Genomic DNA, 20,451 nt, shown 5'->3' on the forward strand with positions numbered 1-20,451 from the left:
AAGGTGAGGTCTTACCAGGGCTTTATATAATGAAAGAATTTTGCTTTGATCAGGGCAATCCCCAAGGCACAGTTGACAAGAGTGATTAGGAATAATACACTACCAGATTTGGCTTCCACTCAGGTGGCAGACACATTCCTCAAGAGAGGATATGCCAAACAAATGATAACTACTGTTGCAGAAGAGGTCAAGACAATGAATCAAGCAGCTTTACTGAAGGACAAGGAAACACAGATCAGTGAGGACAAGGTGACAGTAGTCACTACGTTTGGGCCTACATCTCATCATTTGTCCAACAGCATTAAGAATAATTGGTGGGTAATACAAACTGACCCCACTCTACCATTTACCGACACCACAATACCAAGAAGGGGGTACAAAAGGAATAGTAACCTAAAGGACCTGCTGATGAGAACTGATCCAGTACACTGTTATAGACAGGAACAGTGGCTAAAGACCAGGAAACAAGGATCCTACAGGTGTCCGAGCTGCACGACCTGTGGTGCCATGATACAAGGTTCCACATTAAGGCACTCACATAAGAGTAAACCGTACAAGATCCGGCACTACATGATCTGCACAACTAAGTTTGTGGTATACCTGTTAATCTGTGTGTGTGGGAAATATTATGTTGGGAAAACTGATGATGACATCAGAAAAAGAATGGCTAACCACCGCAGTGCCATTAGAGCAGCCTTGGATACCAATAATCTGATCAGCCAGTGGCACGGCACTTTTTGGATACCCAACATACAGTCAAAGATCTTAGATTCATTTTGATTGACCATGTCCCCCCCCTTAATCGAGGTGGCGATAGGAGAAAGAAGTTGCTGCAGGTAGAGGCCAGATGGATCTTTAGACTAGATACTTTACATCCCAAAGGACTTAATGCGAACATTGACTGGCATTGTTTTATGTAATACCTTAGCCTGACTCTAAAAATGGCTATACATACATAAGGTCATGATAGTGACCTTTTTTCCCCATTTTTAGCTCCCCTTTATTGATGTTCATAGATAGGTATATTTGTAATCTTTATTTTTGTATTTATTTATGCTGTATTTTAGAACAGAATTATGAGCATTTAGCATTAACCATTTTCCATCAGGCTTAGGATACATTTTGTGCTTAGACTGTGTTTTTGTGATCTTTGTTGATCTTTTCTGGTTAAGTACTATGTAGTTAATAATAATGGATTCATTTTCACCCTGGGTTTGGGTATAATTGGTTTCCCATAAATGTATTCAGGTATCTCTTAAATAGAATATAGGGGATTTTATAGCACTATTTGGCTCTGTATATTTTACATACAGCTGGGGTTATCTGTGTCTCTATGCACAGCTGTTTGTGTCTGTCTAGTGCAGTGCACCCGTGCCCTCCCCCGTCCCACTATTGGTCTGGTGAGGAGGCGGCTCCAGCATAATAGAAGCAACTTGCTTACTCAGCCCCGCCCCCTTTTAGCCCGCGAAAACGGCTGGGTACGTGTCTCTACGTCTGTCAATGTTTTCTGATAGCCTGCACAACATTGGGGTACATAGATTTACATACACCACTGAGTTTTTACAGCGTATTTGGCGAATTTGTAGCCCTCCTGTATTCAGCTATTGGCCTGTTAGGTAAGCGTTGCAGCCATACATGATATATCAGGCTGATTAAGCCCTGCCCCCTGGAGCCAGAGAAAATGGATCCCTTTCCAGCAATACACTTGTCAAAGGAGCCTGGGCTATAACTGAAATTATAGTGGTTAGTATATGTTACAGAAGCATTAGTTATTTTGTTGTGAAGAGCTTATTTCCCAGCAGCAATGCCTGAACCAGCAAGCCAGCGCCTAAGAAGGGCTCCAAGAAAACCGTAACAAGTATCATTTCATAAAGAGTTAACTCTTTTTTTTCAGCTTTTAGAAACTATTGTCTAATCACCTCTGGAGCCAGACTGCTAATTGATAAGATGAACTTGTAAACTTGTTATCTTAAGTACTGTAATCCTATTGTGGCCTGTCAAAGGACAGTGCTCTCTATCTAAATGTGTGATGGGGGATTTTGTGCTTCCCCCCCTCTCCCCCTGGGAGTGCCCTGTGTGCATGTAACCTTAATAAAAAGCAGGCTGGGCATCCCAGTCCTGAGTTCTTGTTTGACCCTCAATCGCAGCGTTGACTCGTTTTTGTGGGCAGAAGGGTATCCTAGCTGTACTGCAGCTAAGGGAGATTATTCTATATTTGCGAGACTCATATAGAATACTATGGAAAGCAGCTTCTCCCCTCTTTAGCAATAGGGATCCAGGCTACTAAGCGGTCCATCTCTCAGCGAGACTAAGGGTAACCGTAACATTTGGCGGCAGCGGCGGGATTTTCCTGGATTTCCTAGGAGAGGTACAGAACGGATGGAGAGCGCTTACGAAAAATTGAAGCGTACAACCCTAAAGGATTTACTTGAAAGCAGAGGGGGGTACGCCAGCAACCGGCCAAGGAGAGAGCTGATCGCAGAATTGACCGAACTGGATCAGAGCTTCACAATGGCGGAAACACCGACCACGATTAGTGACGAAAAAACCAGGATTGTTCGGGAAAGGCTCTCATTATACGGGCCGAACCCCTCCATGGAATTGGTACAGCAGTTGATGGCGGAGGCGGACGAGGATATACGAGAGACTCGAGCCCACGAACTCAACCTAGCGAACGCACACCGCAATGCTGAAGCCCCGCAGGTAATCATCCCTGTCGAAAATGCTGGGAGGCCCAAGATACCCTATGCGGCATTTCGACCCTTCCTAGAGAGCGAGACAGGGATTGATGAATATTTGGCGGACTTCGAAAGGCAATGTGCCCTGCACCAGATTCCCAACAGAGAGTGGCCCACGATATTGTCTGGGAAACTATCCGGGCGAGCCCTGGAAGCCTTTCGTACTCTGGGTGCTGAGGAAGTGACACAGTATGAGCTAGTTAAGGAGACACTGTTGCAACGGTACGCTGTAACTCCGGACACGTATCGCCGACAGTTTCGGGGCACGGAAAAGAAGCCTAACGATACCCATATGGAATGGGCGCACCGAATGCGGAGAGCGGCAAATCACTGGCTGAGCGGAAGTAAAGCGGTGACTGGGGAGGAAATTTTACAATTGTTTCTCTTAGAACATTTTTATAATGGCATGGAACAGCAAGGGAAGGAATGGCTGCGAGACAGGCGGCCTTCTACCTTAGAAGAAGCAGCCAAATTGGCCGATGAACATTATGACTCCCGTCTTCACGAACCCATGAACTACCGAGCTCCAGCACGGATCGAACCCAGAGAGGTTTACCATGCACCCCCTCGTGCTGAATTCCGAGCCCCGGTGCCCACAGGGCCCGTCCGACACTCAGGACCACCCAATAACAGCTCTGAGCGTCCCAGACCGACTTGCCACCGATGCAAGCAACCAGGGCATTTCATGGCTAGCTGCCCCCTTAATACGCACCAGACACCCAGGAATTACAATTACCCCTCTGGGTCCTATCGTCCGGCCCGGGCCCTCTGTGTTAACCAAGAGGCCCCTATGGAGGGATATGTGGGGCCGCTTCACGAGGCAGACCCTGTATATGCTGCCTCAGATAACCGCCAGCACCATCGGCAGAGGGTATGGCTCGAGGGGCGATCTACCGAGGGATTGCGAGACACAGGGGCTACTATCACGCTGGTACAGAGTCATTTGGTGCCAGAGCACAAGCGATCCGGACAGACTGTGGCCGTTAGAGTGGCGGGGGGGGATGTGTACAAAATTCCAACAGCTAAAGTGCATCTTGATTGGGGAGCGGGGAAGGGGGCTGTGAACGTGGGCCTAATGGATAATTTACCTGCCGAAGTACTACTGGGCAACGATTTGGGCCCCATGACTTCTGCCTATGCTCCAGTATGCAACAACGAGGCGGACCCAGTGACTACACGGGCCCAAGCCCGGACGGAGCGAGAGCTCTCACCAGTGCGGGAGACACAGGTAAGACCTACCCCGACCTTGCCTGACAGGTTAGGCCCCATACCCTGGGACACCCCAGATGCTTTCGAGGCAGAGTCTAAGACTGACCCGACCTTACAAAAGTACCGGGAACGAGCAGAAACCGGAGGGGGCGGGGCAGATAACGAAACATTCTTATGGGAAAAAGGGAAACTATACCGCTGGACAGAGAAAAGGGGACAGCGTAGGCGACAGCTGGTAGTGCCCCACAAATACCGTCAAGAAATCCTCAAAATAGGCCACGACATCCCCTTAGCAGGCCACCTAGCCGTTACCCGTACCCTACACCGCATTACTCACACGTTCTTTTGGCCAGGGGTGCACGCTGACGTTAGAACTTACTGTAACACCTGCGATGTGTGTCAACGAGTAGGAAGGCGAGGCGATCACCCTAAAGCCCAGCTAGTAAATATGCCCATTGTAGAGGAACCCTTCAGCCGGGTTGCTATTGACCTAGTGGGACCACTGGCTACCCCTAGTCCCTCCGGTAAGCGATACATTCTTACCGTAGTGGACTACGCTACCAGGTACCCAGAGGCTGTCGCCCTATCCAACATACAAGCGGATACGGTAGCGAATGCACTAGTACAGGTGTTCTCCCGGGTAGGATTTCCAAAAGAAATCCTATCCGACCGAGGCACCCAATTTACGGCTGAATTGACCCAACAACTCTGGCAGGTTTGCAAAATTAAGTCCCTCCTGAGCTCCCCATACCACCCCCAGACGAACGGGCTGTGTGAGAGGTTCAATGGGACCCTCAAGCAAATGCTCAAGACGTTCACTCAGGAATACCGAGACTGGGAACGCTTCCTGCCGCACCTCCTATTTGCTTATCGGGAGGTGCCCCAGGAAACGACAGGGTTCTCTCCCTTCGAGTTGCTCTACGGAAGAAAGGTACGGGGACCCCTAAACCTGATCCGGGAGCACTGGGAGGGAGAGATGGAGGCTGACGGTGTCCCAATTGTGCCATACGTGCTGGAACTCAGGGACCGAATGGAGCAATTAGCCAAATCCGTGCGGGCTAATCTCCAGTTGGCCCAGAGAAGACAGAAAGTATGGTACGATCGGGGGGCCCGAAAGAGAATCTTCACCATAGGACAAAAGGTGTTAGTACTTAAGCCGGTGAAGACAGACAAATTGCAGGCGTCCTGGCAGGGTCCCTACCAGATCGTAGAGAAAAGGGGAGACACCACTTATGTGATAGCTAGCTGCCACGACAACAATCTTAGAAAGACATTCCATGTAAACATGCTCAAGGAATATTTTGAGCGACCAGAGAACGTGACGGCCGTATGTTGTTCCCCTCAGGAAGACCCCGACAGTTTACCCATTCCAGACCTATTAGAAAAGAGCCTCCCCACAGGTATAGTGGCGCAGGTTCAGATAGGGGACCGACTTAGCCCCACTGAAAGGGAGCAGCTCAACCAACTCCTCCAGTCCAAACACCTCACCTTCTCCCCGAAGCCAGGGTACACTACTTTAACCACCCACCAGGTAGATACTCCGGGACAAGCTCCCTTGCGCCAGGCTCCATACCGAATCCCCGAAGCAGTTAGGACAGGAATGAAGAAGGAGATTGATGAGATGCTCCAGCTCAGGGTAATTGAGCCCTCCGATAGTCCCTGGGCCTCCCCAGTTGTCTTGGTGCCCAAGAAAGATGGGACCACCCGGTTCTGCGTAGACTATCGGAGGCTCAATGAAAATACCGTGACGGACGCTTACCCTATGCCCAGGGTAGACGAGCTACTCGATCGTATAGCCAGGGGAAATTACCTGACCACTATTGACCTCTGCAAAGGTTACTGGCAGATTCCCCTGGCCCCGGAGGCTATCCCCAAGTCGGCATTCGTCACCCCATTCGGCTTATATCAGTTTAGGGTAATGCCGTTTGGGATGAAGAATGCCCCAGCTACATTCCAGCGCTTGGTGGATAGGCTCCTGGATGGCTTCCAGAGTTTTGCTTGCGCCTACCTGGACGACATAGCGATCCACAGTGAGTCCTGGGAGGACCACTTAGCTCATGTGGGAATGGTTCTGGATCAGATCCGGGCTGCTGGCCTGACTCTGAAGCCAGAAAAATGCCACTTTGGGATGGCCGAGGTACAGTACCTGGGTCACCGGGTGGGGTGTGGAAAGCAGCGACCAGAGCCGGCCAAAATAGAAGCTGTCGCCAATTGGCCCACCCCCATCACTAAGACTCAGGTCCTAGCCTTCCTGGGCACGGCAGGGTACTATAGACGGTTCGTACCAGACTACAGCACACTTGCCAAACCCCTGACTGACTTGACCAAGAAGAACTTACCTCGACAGGTCCTGTGGTCTCCCCACTGTGAAACGGCTTTCCAGGCTCTCAAAAATGCTCTAATTAACGCTCCTGTCTTGGCGGCCCCAGCCCTCAACAAACGTTTTATCGTCCATACAGATGCTTCCATGTTCGGGCTGGGAGCCGTCCTCAGCCAAGTAGGCGAAGATGGAGGGGAGCATCCAGTTGCCTACATCAGCCGGAAGCTCCTGCCCCGCGAAGTCAGCTATGCAGCGGTCGAAAAGGAGTGTTTGGCTTTGGTGTGGGCATTAAAGAAATTGACTCCCTATTTATATGGTCAGGAGTTCACTCTGGTCACCGACCATAACCCGTTGGTGTGGCTGAACCGGGTCTCTGGAGATAACGGCAGGCTATTACGTTGGAGCTTATCGTTGCAACCCTTCAATTTCACCATTACTTACAGACCTGGGAAACAGAATGGCAACGCCGACGGGTTGTCCAGACAAACCGACCTCAGCCCCGCATAACCAGCGGTCTGGACAGCCTTAGTCTGCCCCGAAAAGGGGTCAGACCGTGTCTGCCAGAGTGTTCCACAGAAAGGGAGCACTGTTACAGAAGCATTAGTTATTTTGTTGTGAAGAGCTTATTTCCCAGCAGCAATGCCTGAACCAGCAAGCCAGCGCCTAAGAAGGGCTCCAAGAAAACCGTAACAAGTATAATTTCATAAAGAGTTAACTCTTTTTTTTCAGCTTTTAGAAACTATTGTCTAATCACCTCTGGAGCCAGACTGCTAATTGATAAGATGAACTTGTAAACTTGTTATCTTAAGTACTGTAATCCTATTGTGGCCTGTCAAAGGACAGTGCTCTCTATCTAAATGTGTGATGGGGGATTTTGTGCTTCCCCCCCTCTCCCCCTGGGAGTGCCCTGTGTGCATGTAACCTTAATAAAAAGCAGGCTGGGCATCCCAGTCCTGAGTTCTTGTTTGACCCTCAATCGCAGCGTTGACTCGTTTTTGTGGGCAGAAGGGTATCCTAGCTGTACTGCAGCTAAGGGAGATTATTCTATATTTGCGAGACTCATATAGAATACTATGGAAAGCAGCTTCTCCCCTCTTTAGCAATAGGGATCCAGGCTACTAAGCGGTCCATCTCTCAGCGAGACTAAGGGTAACCGTAACAGTATATACATGCAGTATCACTATGGGGTCGTCTTGTATCCTATTTATATTGCCTGGTTTAACACAATCACATCACCCTTAGCTGGCTGTCCCATACAATGGTTCGGTTGTAATTACAATTTTGTATATATTTTCTGTATATATATTTTAACACACTCACATTGGGATTTGCAGTTATGTTGTGTAACATGATTTGGTTTGCCATGTACATTTTGGTCTGATAGAGGAGTATCCCACGAGCGTTACAGCACATGAGTGGGTTCCTTATTCTATAGAATTAAATAGCAATGGATAGGATTACATTACATGGTTGTCACTTTAGGGATTTAGGTTGATATTTTGTATTATATGTATTATGTTTATTGTCTACTCTGTCATTGTTGGGTCACTTGGGGGAGAGACTTCCTGTATGCCTTTATATTGTTTCATTGTTCACTGCTTGTTGTCTGAGGAAGAGGTGAATACCTCGAAACGTCAAAAAATAAATTGTTTGTGCTTACATAAATCCAGTGAGTGCATCTACTTTGTTTACCTATATACATATATATATATATATATATATATATATATATATATATATATATATATATATATTATATATAGGTAAAGATATATAGAGATATTTATTGGAATATCTATTTATAAATACTTAGAACATATGGTATGTGCAGAACATTGGAATGTGAAATATTTACAGTAAACACACAGTATAACACATTATTAAAAATGAATATTACATAAATATGCTTTTTCATGTTTTCATTTACATGACTGCAAAGGACTTCAATGCACTTCTATATATGTCTATTTATGTATACATATGTATTTTTGTATTTATATGTGTATATATATATATATATATATATATATATGTTTGTAAATACATAAATGCACATATAAATACACAAATACATATGTACACACATATAAACATTATATATATATATATATATATATATATATATACACACACACACACACATATACATATTTAGACATATATGTGTATGTATCTCACTGTTAAAGCCCTTTGCCTGCCTTTTGTTTAACACCTGAGACCTCATATCTTTGAGACCTTATAACTTTTGTGTGCAATATTGTTTTTGAATAATTTTGTATTAGATAGTGTTACTATTAGTGTAAGTGTACTTCTAAATGTATTTTTTGTGTGTGTTTTATAACACTTTTTTGTTTTGCAAAGCAGTTAACCAGACTAGTGCCGCTATGAAGATAAAGAATGACCGGCCCATAAATACAAACTTTGTGGTTTAGAGTTTTTTTGGTGTGGGCTTTTTTATTTTTAAGCTTAGTTTTTCTTTCCCTTTTAGGATTTTTAGTTTAGGATTTATTTTTTAGAATAGGGCTTTGATTTTTTTTTTTAATTGAAAAAGAGCCTAAATCACTTTAGGACAATGCCATACAAAATGCCCTTTACAGGGCAACCATTTATTTAGATTTTTTTTTTTTTTTAGAATAGGTATTTCTTTTTTGGGGCAGCAGCCAAATGTCCTTCTAAGGCAATTCCATACCAAATGTCTTTTTCAGAGCAAACTTTTTTTTAGGAAAGGGTTATATTTTAGTTTAGTTATTTTTTAGATTAGGCTTTTTTTTTTGGGGGGGGGGGGGTTACTTTATTGTAGAATGGGGTTGTATTTTTTATGTGAAAAAGAGCAATGTCCAACAAAAATCCCTTCTAAGGGCTATTGTTATTTAAACTTTTAGTGTTAGTTTAGGGGTGGGCTTTTTTTAGTATAGACATAATTGTGTTTTTTTTTATTTTTGGTAGCGTTGTTTTTTTTTCTATAATGTTAGGTTTAGTTATTTTTTGTAAATGTAATGTTTGTTATTTTTTGTAACTGGGGGGGGGTGAGCTTAGAGATGGGGGAGGTTAGGTGTTAGGTAGAACTAGTGTAGGGGTAGTTTGCCTTGGGGGTTGGGGGTTGTGGTGGTGTAGGGGTTAATAAGTTGGGGGGTTTATTGCATTTGTGGGTTGTGGTGGTGTAGGGATTAATAGGTTAGGGGGTGGTTAGGTCTTTAGGTTATGGCAGATTTAGGGTTAATAGTGCAGGTTCTATTGGGGATGAGGACGCGTATAGAGTTAATAGTTTATTTTAGCATTAAATGTATACCCAATGTTAAAATTATATGCATAGTCATGTATAATTCATATTATTTTAAGTGTTGTATCTAATTTAAATTGTAGTTTTTTTTATTGTTATTTCTATTATTTTAAGCATAAATATAAAATTTAAATGATATATATATGTTTAAAATAATAAAATGAACATTCAAAAAGAACTACATATTAAATTAGATACAATACTTAAAATAATATCCATTATACATGACTATGCATATCATTGGATATAAATGTAGCGACATAGCTCTTAATGTTATAACAGGGAAGTATTTTTTGTATTCTTTATTAGTCAGGTAGATTGCAGACATTATGTATGTATAGGCATTCTGTGGGAGTTAGCCGGGGGGGGGGGGGCAGGGAAGACTTTAGCACTTTGTGGCTCTACTTCTTTTATTTGCATATATTGACAGACTGACGGACTGCAAGGGAATCAATACCCAAGCTAGAGTACACAGATTATAAGGGAGGGACAAGAAAGGGAACCTAAACGGAAGGCACCACTGCTTGAAGAACCTTTCTCCCAAAAGCGGCCTCAGCCGAGGCAAAACTGTCAAATTTGTAGAATTTTGAAAAAGTGTGAAGAGAGGACCAAGTTGCAGCCTTGCAAATCTGTTCCACAGAAGCTTCATTTTTGAATGCCCAGGAAGAGGAAACAGCCCTCGTAGAATGAGCCGTAACTCTCTCAGGAGGCTGCTGTCCAGCAGTTTCATAGGCAAAGCGAATAATACTCTTCAGCCACAAAGAAAGAGAAGTAGCCGTAGCTTTCTGTTCCGTAAGTTTCCCAGAGAAAACCACAAACAGAGCAGAAGACTGACGAAAATCCTTAGTCACCTGTAAATAGAATTTTAGTGCACGAACTACGTCCAGATTGTGCAGAAGCCCTTCCTTCTGAGAAGAAGGATTAGGACACAAGGAAGGAACAACAATCTCCTGATTAATGTTCTGGTCAGAAACTACTTTAGGAAGAAATCACAATTTTGTACGTAAAACTACCTTATCCGAATGAAAAATAAGGTAAGGAGACTCATACTGTAAAGCCGAGAGCTCTGACACTCTACGAGCAGAGGAAATAGCAACAAGAAACAAAACTTTCCAAGATAACAGCTTAAAGGTACAGTATACTGTAAAACTATTTTCCCTTAATGTGTTTACAATTGCTTTTTTTACCAACTACAGAGTATAAAATGTATGAAAAGTAGCGTTTTAAGGTTTATTTGTGTATATTAAAGCTCTGAATTTGTGTTTTGAAGCCACAACCTAATAAAATGATTTAATTACTGTATCACATTTTGTACATATACCTGCTTCTTTATCTTATATCTGTCTGTAAACCAATCACCAATACTTGGAGAGAACAATAGAAAATTAACATTTTATTACCTTATCTCTGCTATATCCCACTGGGCATGTAATTTCTTCTGCTGGCTGTGTTTACAAAGCTTATCTATAGCTTGGACCTGCGGCCACAAACTTTCAGCATAGGTGGGGATACTACAGGCTAAATCAACTATTTCAAATGCCAATATAAGGGTAAAGGAGCTACTTGTAAACAATTTAATGCACTCCAGCAGGTAAAGTAAATCATTGGGAACAAATTAAAGGGGAGAAAATTTTTGAGTAAACTGTCCCTTTAATATCTAAGGAATGCATAGGCTCAAACGGAGCCCTTTGAAGAACCTTAAGAACTACATTAAGACTCCAGGGAGGAGTAACTGGTTTAAACACAGTGGTAAATCTTTCTAGTCACAGGTTTACGAGCCTGAATCATGGTCTCAATGACCGATTCTGAAAATCCACGCTTGGATAAAATTAAGCGTTCAATCTCCAAGCAGTCAGCTTCAGAGAAACTAGATTTGGATGAAGGAAGGGCCCTTGAAGTAGAAGGTCCTTCCTCAACGGAAGTCTCCAAGGTGGAAGAGATGACATGTCCACCAGGTCTGCATACCAAATCCTGCGAGGCCACGCCGGTGCAATGAGGATCACCGATGCCCTCTCCTGCTTGATTTGAGCGATGTGCCGAGGTAGCAGAGCGAACGGAGGGAATAGGTATGCAAGACTGAAATTCCAAGGTACTGCCAGGGCGTCTTTCAGTACAGCCTGAGGGTCCCTTGACCTCGATCCGTACCTCGGAATGCCATGAGATCAAATTCCGGCTGACCCCATTTGAGAATCAGGCTGGAAAACACTTCCAGATGGAGTTCCCACTCCCCCGGGTGAAAGGTCTATCTGCTCAGGAAGTCCGCCTCCCAGTTGTCCACTCCTGGGATGTGGATCTCCGACAGACAGCAATTGTTGGTCTCCGCCCGCTGAATTATCTTGGCTACCTCTGTCATGGCCAAGGAACTCTGTGTTCCTCCCTGATGGTTGATGTAAGCCACTGAAGTTATGTTGCCCGACTGGAACCTGATGAACCGGGCCGAGGCTAACTGGGGCCAGGCCAGAAGAGCATTGAAGATTGCTTTCAGCTCCAGAATGTTAATGGGCAGAACAGACTCCGACCGAGTCCAAGTTCCTTGAGCCTTTAGAGAGCCCCAGACTGCTCCCTATCCCAGAAGACTGGCGTCTGGTGTCACAATCACCCAAACGGGCCTGTGAAAGCAGGTTCCCTGGGAGAGATGATCCTGAGACAACCACCAAAGAAGAGAATCCCTTGTCTCCTGCTCCAGCTGTATTCGTGGAGACAGATCCGCATAATCTCCGTTCCACTGACTGAGAATGTCTAATTGCAGAGGTCTGAGGTGCATACGGGATGATGTCCATTGCCGCTACCATCAGACCGATTACCTCCATGCACTGAGCCACTGATGGCCGAGGAAAGGAGTGAAGCGCTAGGCAAGAATTGAAAATCTTTGATTTCCTAACTTCTGTCAGAAAAATCTTCATTGATAAGAAATCTATTATGGTTCCCAAGAAAACTACTCTTGTACTTGGAACTAAGGAGCTCTTTTCCAAATTTACCTTCCACCCGTGAGCTTGCAGGAAAGATAACATTTCCGTGTGGGATCTTGCTTGTTGAAAGGATGGCGCCTGGACCAGAATGTTGTCCATATAAGCCGCCACTGCAATGCCCCGCAATCGGAGCACCACCAACAGGGATCCCAGAACCTTTGAGAAAATTCTGGGAGCTGTGGCAAGGCGGATTGGAAGAGCCACGAACTGGAAGTGTTTGTCTAGAAATGCAAACCTTAGAAACTTGTGATGGTCCCTGTGGATGGGAACATGCAGGTATGCGTCCTTTAAGTCCACGGTAGTCATAAATTGACCCTCTTGGATCAAAAAAAGAATGGAACGAATATTTTCCAACTTGAAGGACGGTACTCTTAGGAATTTGTTTAGACTCTTGTGATCTAAAATTGGTCTGAAAGCTCCCTCCTTTTTGGGAACCACAAACAGATTGGAATAGAACCCTAGAAACCATTCCTGCGTCGGAACAGGAACTATCACTCCCAGAGCGGAGAGGTCCCATACATAGAATGCCTCCCCTTTTGTCTGGTCTACAGATAATCTTGAAATCAGAAACTGCCCCTGGAAGGAAAGTTCTTGAACTCTAGTTTGTATCCCTGGGACACTATCTCCACCGCCCAGGCATCCTGAACATCTCGAACCCAAGCCTGAGTGAAGAAGGAAAGTCTGCCCACCACAAGATCCGGTTCCGGATCGGAGCAGGCCCTTCATGCTGTCTTTGATTCAGTAGCAGGCTTTTTGGATGGTTTTCCCTTGTTCCAAGACTGATTGGGTCTCCAGGAGGGTTTGGACTGTTCCTGCTTGGAAGAGGAAGGATTTACCTTGAAATTTCGAAAGGAACGAAAATTACTCTGACGTCCCTTTTGATTGTTTCTCTTATCCTAAGGGAGGAAATGGCCCTTTCCTCCTGTATTGTCAGAAATTATTTCAGTCAAACCCGGTCCAAACAAGGTCTTTCCCTTGTAAGGAATCGCTAAAAGTTTAGACTTAGATGACACGTCCGCAAACCAAGATTTTAGCCATAAAGCTCTGCGGGCTAGCACAACAAAACCTGAAATCTTTGCTCCCAGTTTAATTACCTGTAGGGAAGCATCTGTAATAAAGGAATTGGCCAACTTAAGGGCCTTTATCCTATCCTGGATCTCTTCAAGGGGAGTATCTGTCCTAATAGAATCAGACAACGCATCAAACCAGTATGCCACCGCACTAGTGACGGTAGCAATGCAAACTGCAGGTTGCCATTGTAAACCCTGGTGTACATACAGCTTTTTGAGTAACCCCTCCTTCTACCTTGGTTACTGTTTGCCAAGACTCCTTGATAGAGTCCGCTATGGGAAACATCTTTTTAAATATAGGGGATGGAGAAAAAGGGATACTCGGTCTCTTCCAATCCTTAGCAATGATCTCAGTAGCTCGATCTGGTACAGGAAAAACCTCCACCAAGGAAGGTACATCAAAATATTTGTTTAGCTTACTGGATTTTTTAGGATTAACTACGACCATGGTGTCGCTGTCGTCCAATGTAGCTAAAACCTCCTTGAGTAACAGACGGAGGTGTTCTAACTTAAACCTGAAAGATACAACTTCAGTATAAGCAGGAGGAATTACACTGTCAGAATCTGAGATTTCACCCTCAGATGCTACTGAAGTATCCTCTTCCTCAGGCTTCTGAGAGGGGGCATTCGAAATAGCAACAACTGCGTCAGTAACCTCGGTTACTGAATGTTTATTCTTCCTCTTACGCTTTCCCTGCAACATGGGAAAAGCAGACAACGCGTCAGAGACAGCAGAAGACATGAGGGTAGCGATGTCTTGCAACGTAACTCCAGGAGAAGTTAGAGAGGAAGCGCAGGGCACTGCATGTGTGGGTGGTAAAATTTGGGACGCTTGAGGAGAAAGCTGCGGCATATATTGAACATTGTCATTAGACTCCTGAACAGCTTCCGCCTTAGAAAATGTTGGCTCAGAAAAAAAGTCTATCCCTATAATTCAATGTTCTCTCAATACATGAAGAACAGAAAGGGATTGGTGGTTCCACATTGGCATCAAAACATAAAGAACAATTGACATTTTGCAGAGCCTCTCGGTCCATTCTTACTCACAGTGGATCAAATTATCAAATAAAAAGTCTAAATTTTTTAATAAAAATTTTAAACAGAAAAAACATTACTGTCACTTTAAATTTTAAACCGTAACTTTTTTAATTTTTTTTTTTTTTTTTTTTTCCAAAGAGGACTAAAAATATTGCAAAACACCTCTACACCTTAGCTTAACTTTTCTGAGGTGCCTACCTGCCCTGCTGACACCGGCTCTTTAACAATCCCCTTAGTAGATGATCCGGAACTCGGAAGTAGCTATATTGAACCGTTCTCCTGACTTAGAAACGCATGTCTTTAGACAAACATGCGTAATCTTGACTGAGACTGTACACTCTTTCCCCCGGTCACAGGAAGTAAGGTAAAAGTGGTGCGCAACACAAATTCCCGCCTCCCAAGTTCCGCCTATTGTTGGCGTCTCAAAAAAAGAATCTCACCGTCGGCATCTTTGTTCTAAAGTTAAACTGCCGGGAGCAGTGAAAACCACCAAGAAACCTGAGCCTAATTTCACCACCGCCACAGTACATGCATAACAAACTGTCTACATAAGTCCCCTCTATCTATAGGAGAATTTATGTGTCCCATTCTTTGTAAATAAAGTGCCCAAACTTTTTCTGAGTCTCTTTTATGTCCCCAGAAAATAAAGTTAGCACTTACCTCATAAATCTGCCAGACAGGAAGGCAGCTCACCAGGTTTGAGAGGACCTCTCCCTCACATGGACCTGTGGAAAAAGAGATAAAGACTGAGTAATCTTACTCAGGCTTTCAGAGTTAGGGCAGCATAAACTACATGGGAGGAGCAGTGAGAATTATGTCCCACAAGTTCCCATTGCTCTAAAGCCACCACTGCTCTACTGAAGAGACTGATATGGACTACGGCTACACCCCAGACCAAAGCAGCACAATCTTGTACTACTTAAAAAATAATAAAATCTTGCTTGAAGAATCTTTTACTAACACCTAACTTTACCACTTTCTTGCTCTAACGTAGGCAAAGAGAATGACTGGGGTTGGAGGGAAGGGAGGTGATATTTAACAGCTTTGCTGTGGTGCTCTTTGCCGCCTCCTGCTGGGTAGGAGTAATATTCCCAATAGTAATTAGATGATCTGTGGACTCATCGTGTCATTAGAAAGAAAATAATTTTAAAAAGATAAGAACAAAATATAATTTTTTTTTCTAAACTATAGCATGATTTGCTGCAGTAATTAAAATATGGAGTTTGATCTTCAGTAGTAAAATGTATTCTTACAACCAAACACAATGCAACACAAGGTCTGTGATTGTGATGTCTTGATTCTTAAAAAATAAAAGTAATACATAATATATATATATATATATACATACACACACACATACACAGATATCTAAATATAGATAGATAGATAGTATTCCCTCATAGATAGTGACAAATCATCAAACATAGAAAAAAATTGCCATTTTAATCTAGTTTAATTGACACTCAGTCATTTTGTTCCAGTTTTCTATACATAAAAACCAATAACAGTCACTCGACCATGAATAATAGGGCATGCAAATTGTATCTTAGACTTCTGTGGTATGTATGACCTTTATTACTAAGTTATAACACTCCCTAGAAAACACCTTGATGCAATTACAGCCATATTATTTATGGTTTGGCATGCATTATTTTATATATCTTAGCAGTCAGGGTTGTAGTGTGCTTAACACATGGTCTCTTACTGAATACTAAGACTTTCTTCACTATTTAAATTTATGCAAAAACATTGGTTTGTTTGGATACCATCTGATAATCAACCTTAAGGGTAAGTAGGGAATAAAATCTTACCACAAGCTGAACACGTCCACCACTTAAAACTTCATGATTTAATTCAGGCAAGAAGCGCTTACTAAAATAAAATAAATAAAACATAAAAAAATAAAATTAAGTAATTTAATCTATATATACACACACACATACATAAATATACACATACGCATAGAGAGAGATTCCATCTAATAAAACATATAAATCATATTTTCACATCTTTGAAAAGCACTATTCTTGAGGAAGTCTCAACACACTGAAACTTGTTTCAGATTTGTTCACTGTACCACACTGCAGAACATTTAGTCAATGGCAGCTGAACTGTAAAATGCATAATATACGATGATCTACGATAATTTCAAAGCCTTCCAAGCAGTAATTTATTAATGCAAGTTGGGAAAATCAAAGTAATTCAGTTTCATTAAACAGTGTACCAAAGTATAATGTAATGTGCTAATCTTCATGACCGTATTTTATGAGAGTAAAAAAATAACCCTGAATTACCACCATTTACTGAAGGATTATGTGATGAGAAACTGGGGTTTAAGATTTTTCCACTAATATTACAGTGTTCACAAAATGGAATCCATTTTTTTTGGTTTTGTATAACTCATTTTTATTAAATTTTAAGAAACAAATGTGTCCGTCATCATTTTAAAATGCTTTACATTATGACCTTGATCACAATCTATCAGGAGCTGTTTTTTCGGCATTTTTTCACCCAGAACATTGTATTTTTTAAGGCTGGACGATCACAGCAGCGAGATTTTGGCTGATTATCGAACTCACAATTGGATTATCGGTCGTTTGAAAAAAAGCCCTATTTACACCATGGAGCCAAAAACTGCTCAGGCAATCACTAAACATTTTCAGCTTACTTTCCAACTACTTTTCAAACCCAGTTTTGGCTTATCAAATTAATAAGTGAAACTTCTGGTGGGTTTTTTTGCGCACCTATTAGACTTTATCATGGCCATTTCCGAGCAGTCTTTTACATTGTACCTATGTTAAACATATTTTGGCTACTGGAGACAATACAGAGGTTTTTGTAACATACGTGGTATTTATTCATTAAAGCTCCATTAATCCCTTATGTAAAGGCTGTATACAGTCAACAAGGTAAGCATTTACAAATGTATAGGGGCCACCTGCACCACTGCTAACTCATCTAAATGCATCTATTAGGTTATCTGGATGGGGAGACTGTGCACTATTTTTCTATCACTAAATGGGCATTTGAGAACTTTCACAAGGATTCTTTTAAACTATATTTATTTATTTTGTTTGTTAAAGGGGACATGAAACCCACATTTTATATTTAACTATTCAGATAGAGCACACAATTTTAGAAAAACTTTCCAATTTACTTCTATTATATAATTTGCTGTGTTCTCTTGACATTCTTTGTTGAAGAAACAGCAATATACATAGGTGAGCCAATAATTAGGCATATATGCTGCCACCAATCAGCAGCTCCTGAGCATACCTCAACAAAGGATACCAAGGAAAGTAAACAAATTAGATACTGTAAGTAACTTGGAAAGTTGTTTAATATTGCATGTTCTCTCTAAATAATAAAATAAACAAATTGGGTTTTATGATCCTTTAAAGACCCAGTTCCATTTTGGCGTGAACCATACAAATATGGTGGATACATTTTTTCAACATGATTATTAGTTCATTCAAACAAAAAAACTAAACCCCACTTTCTTGCTCCTTAGCATCTTATTAAAATACCCTTAAATGAGATTGTGCAATCCTCCGCACGCTTCTCATGCTGTACTTAGCATATCATTGACGAAACCGGCTTTCTCCAATTGTTGCGTGGCCTCACAAGCTGGACGCCTCGGTGTGCACGCCATGATTGGAGGAATCCAGTTTCGTCATTGCTAAGGTAAGTACAGAGGAGCTGCAGGCGGAGGATCGCTGCTCTGGGTTTCCTAAAGAAAAAGGTAAGAATTTAATAAAAATGCTGCAATGTAAAGTTTAAATTGAAGGTAAAGTTAACTCGATCTCAAGATCTAATAACACTTGTTCCCCTAAATGAATATGAGCTTCATTCATCATTTTTTAAAATTGTAATTATAAACTCAGTTTTTTGCCGTTTATACTCACATTTTTTTGTTCGGCAAATTCAACCCGTATATTATTTTTTTTTTATCTCTGGTCATGTTTTCTTTGCAGCCTATTCTGGCCGTTAGGCGGCCGTCAATCTACTTAATCCGCCTCCCGGATGATCTGCGCAGGCGTTCAGAATTATTTGTTGGTCTTGCAATACAACTATGACTCATTTATTAATGTATTCATATAGTTAAAACTTTACCTTCACTTTAATGAATGAAAGTGCCCCTGTTTTTAATAGTAATTTTAAAAAACGGGCACTCATTCATTCATTCATTCTTTCAACTTTACATTCACTTTAATTTGTTTTAAAACAATGAGATTACGCTGATATATTATTCTACAGCAAAACAACAGAAATATTTTGTAATTACAAGAAGTTTACTGTTCTTTTAAAATGTATATTTTTATATAGAATGAAATGGCTTTCTTGTATACAAGAACATTGCAGAATATCATTTGGTATTACAGCAGACAGACTTGTTTGATTTAGTAACATTTCATTAAGGGCTTACCGGTTTACAGTTCCAGGACTTGCTGCATCAACATCTCCACATTGAGTGTGAAGCCACTGAAAAGTGAGCTCCCTACTTCTTGCTAATTTTTCTGAAGGGACTTCATCTAAATAGAATAACTGTTCTTTGTCTAAAAAAAATAATACAGTAATTTAAAATGAGAATTCAACTAGCTTAGTGAACTAGAAATTAGTATTGAGGAAACATAATCAGGAAAAAAATAAAGTTGAATTTTAAGCTGCTAAAGGAACATGAAAGTGAAAATGACACGAGTCAAATACAGCATTATTCAATTTACTTCCATTAGAAAATTGTTTGTTGAAAAGCATACCTAGGTAGCCCAGAAGCAGCAATTGCCTCTTATCATTGGCTTAATGTAGCCACCAATCATCAAGCGTGTACCCAGTGTGCTGAACCAAAAATTGGCCGGCTTCTAAGCTTACTTTCCTGCTTTTTCAAATAAAGATACCAAGAGAACAAAGAAAAAATTATAATAGGAGTAAATTAGAAAGTTGCTTAAAACTGCATGCTCTGGGGCGTATTTAACAATGTGCGAGCGGACATGATATGAAGTAGCGCATCATGTCTGTTGCACATCGATAAATGCAGACAGCATACGCTGAAGGCGTTTATCATTGCACCAGCAGTTCTTGTGAACTGCTGGTGCAATGCCACCACCTGCAGATTTCGATCGGGTTGATCTCTGTCCGCGGCCTCACAGCAGGCGGTCAAGTTATGGAGCAGCGGTTTTTAGATCGCTGCTTCATAACCTCTGTTTCCTGCGAGCTTGATAAATATGCCGCTCAATCTGAATCGTGAAAGAAAAAATTTGGCACAAAAAAAAAAAAAAATACTGATAAACCAGCCTCTTCACACTTGAGTTAGAAGCACATACAGGGCTATCTGGCCTGCTTGGAATATAGACGTGGCAGCCCGCTAATGGTTGTCAGTTTTTGAAGGGTCAGTTAGGATCCGCAGATAAAATGTCCCATTTGTCACTGAGTGTCCTACCAATGATGCAAGTTTTCACTTTGTAAGTTGTGACCATTCTATGGAGGAATGTAGTAGAATTAATGTTGGATATTGCTCGAGTGCCAAGCCAGGGGTGCGCTTAGCTGATGGTTTACAAGTAGTGGAGTCCTTAATGCAGATCTGTGCTATACTATTAATAATAATGGTTTTCTTCAGGTCTTAAAAAGCGCTACATTTTACAGCTGTATTTTAGTTTGTTCTTGACTGCAACACTTAACTTACCACTTGTAATACAAGCACAATGAGCATGCTTATAGCGCTACCTGCCATATCCATTAAAAGTATACGACTAATAAGGTTTGGCTGTGTTAAGTTAAAATATTTAACCAATCACTTGCAATGCCAAATTGTGAATTATTCTTGACACAA

At 42.1% G+C, this 20,451-nt stretch overlaps 1 protein-coding gene across 1 annotated transcript in view; it reads right to left on the reverse strand.

Moving 5' to 3' along the window:
- Positions 1-20,451, reverse strand: part of LRRIQ1 (leucine rich repeats and IQ motif containing 1) — a 725,247-nt gene that overhangs the window by 20,208 nt on the left and 684,588 nt on the right. The window contains exons 23-24 of the mRNA XM_053716929.1: positions 19,051-19,180; positions 16,436-16,496 (exon numbers count right to left, since the gene is read on the reverse strand). Coding sequence (XP_053572904.1) covers positions 16,436-16,496; positions 19,051-19,180 — 191 coding nt within the window. The remainder of the gene's footprint in view (positions 1-16,435; positions 16,497-19,050; positions 19,181-20,451) is intronic.

The sequence above is a fragment of the Bombina bombina genome, chromosome 6, assembly GCF_027579735.1.
Source record: "Bombina bombina isolate aBomBom1 chromosome 6, aBomBom1.pri, whole genome shotgun sequence".
NCBI lineage: Eukaryota > Metazoa > Chordata > Amphibia > Anura > Bombinatoridae > Bombina > Bombina bombina.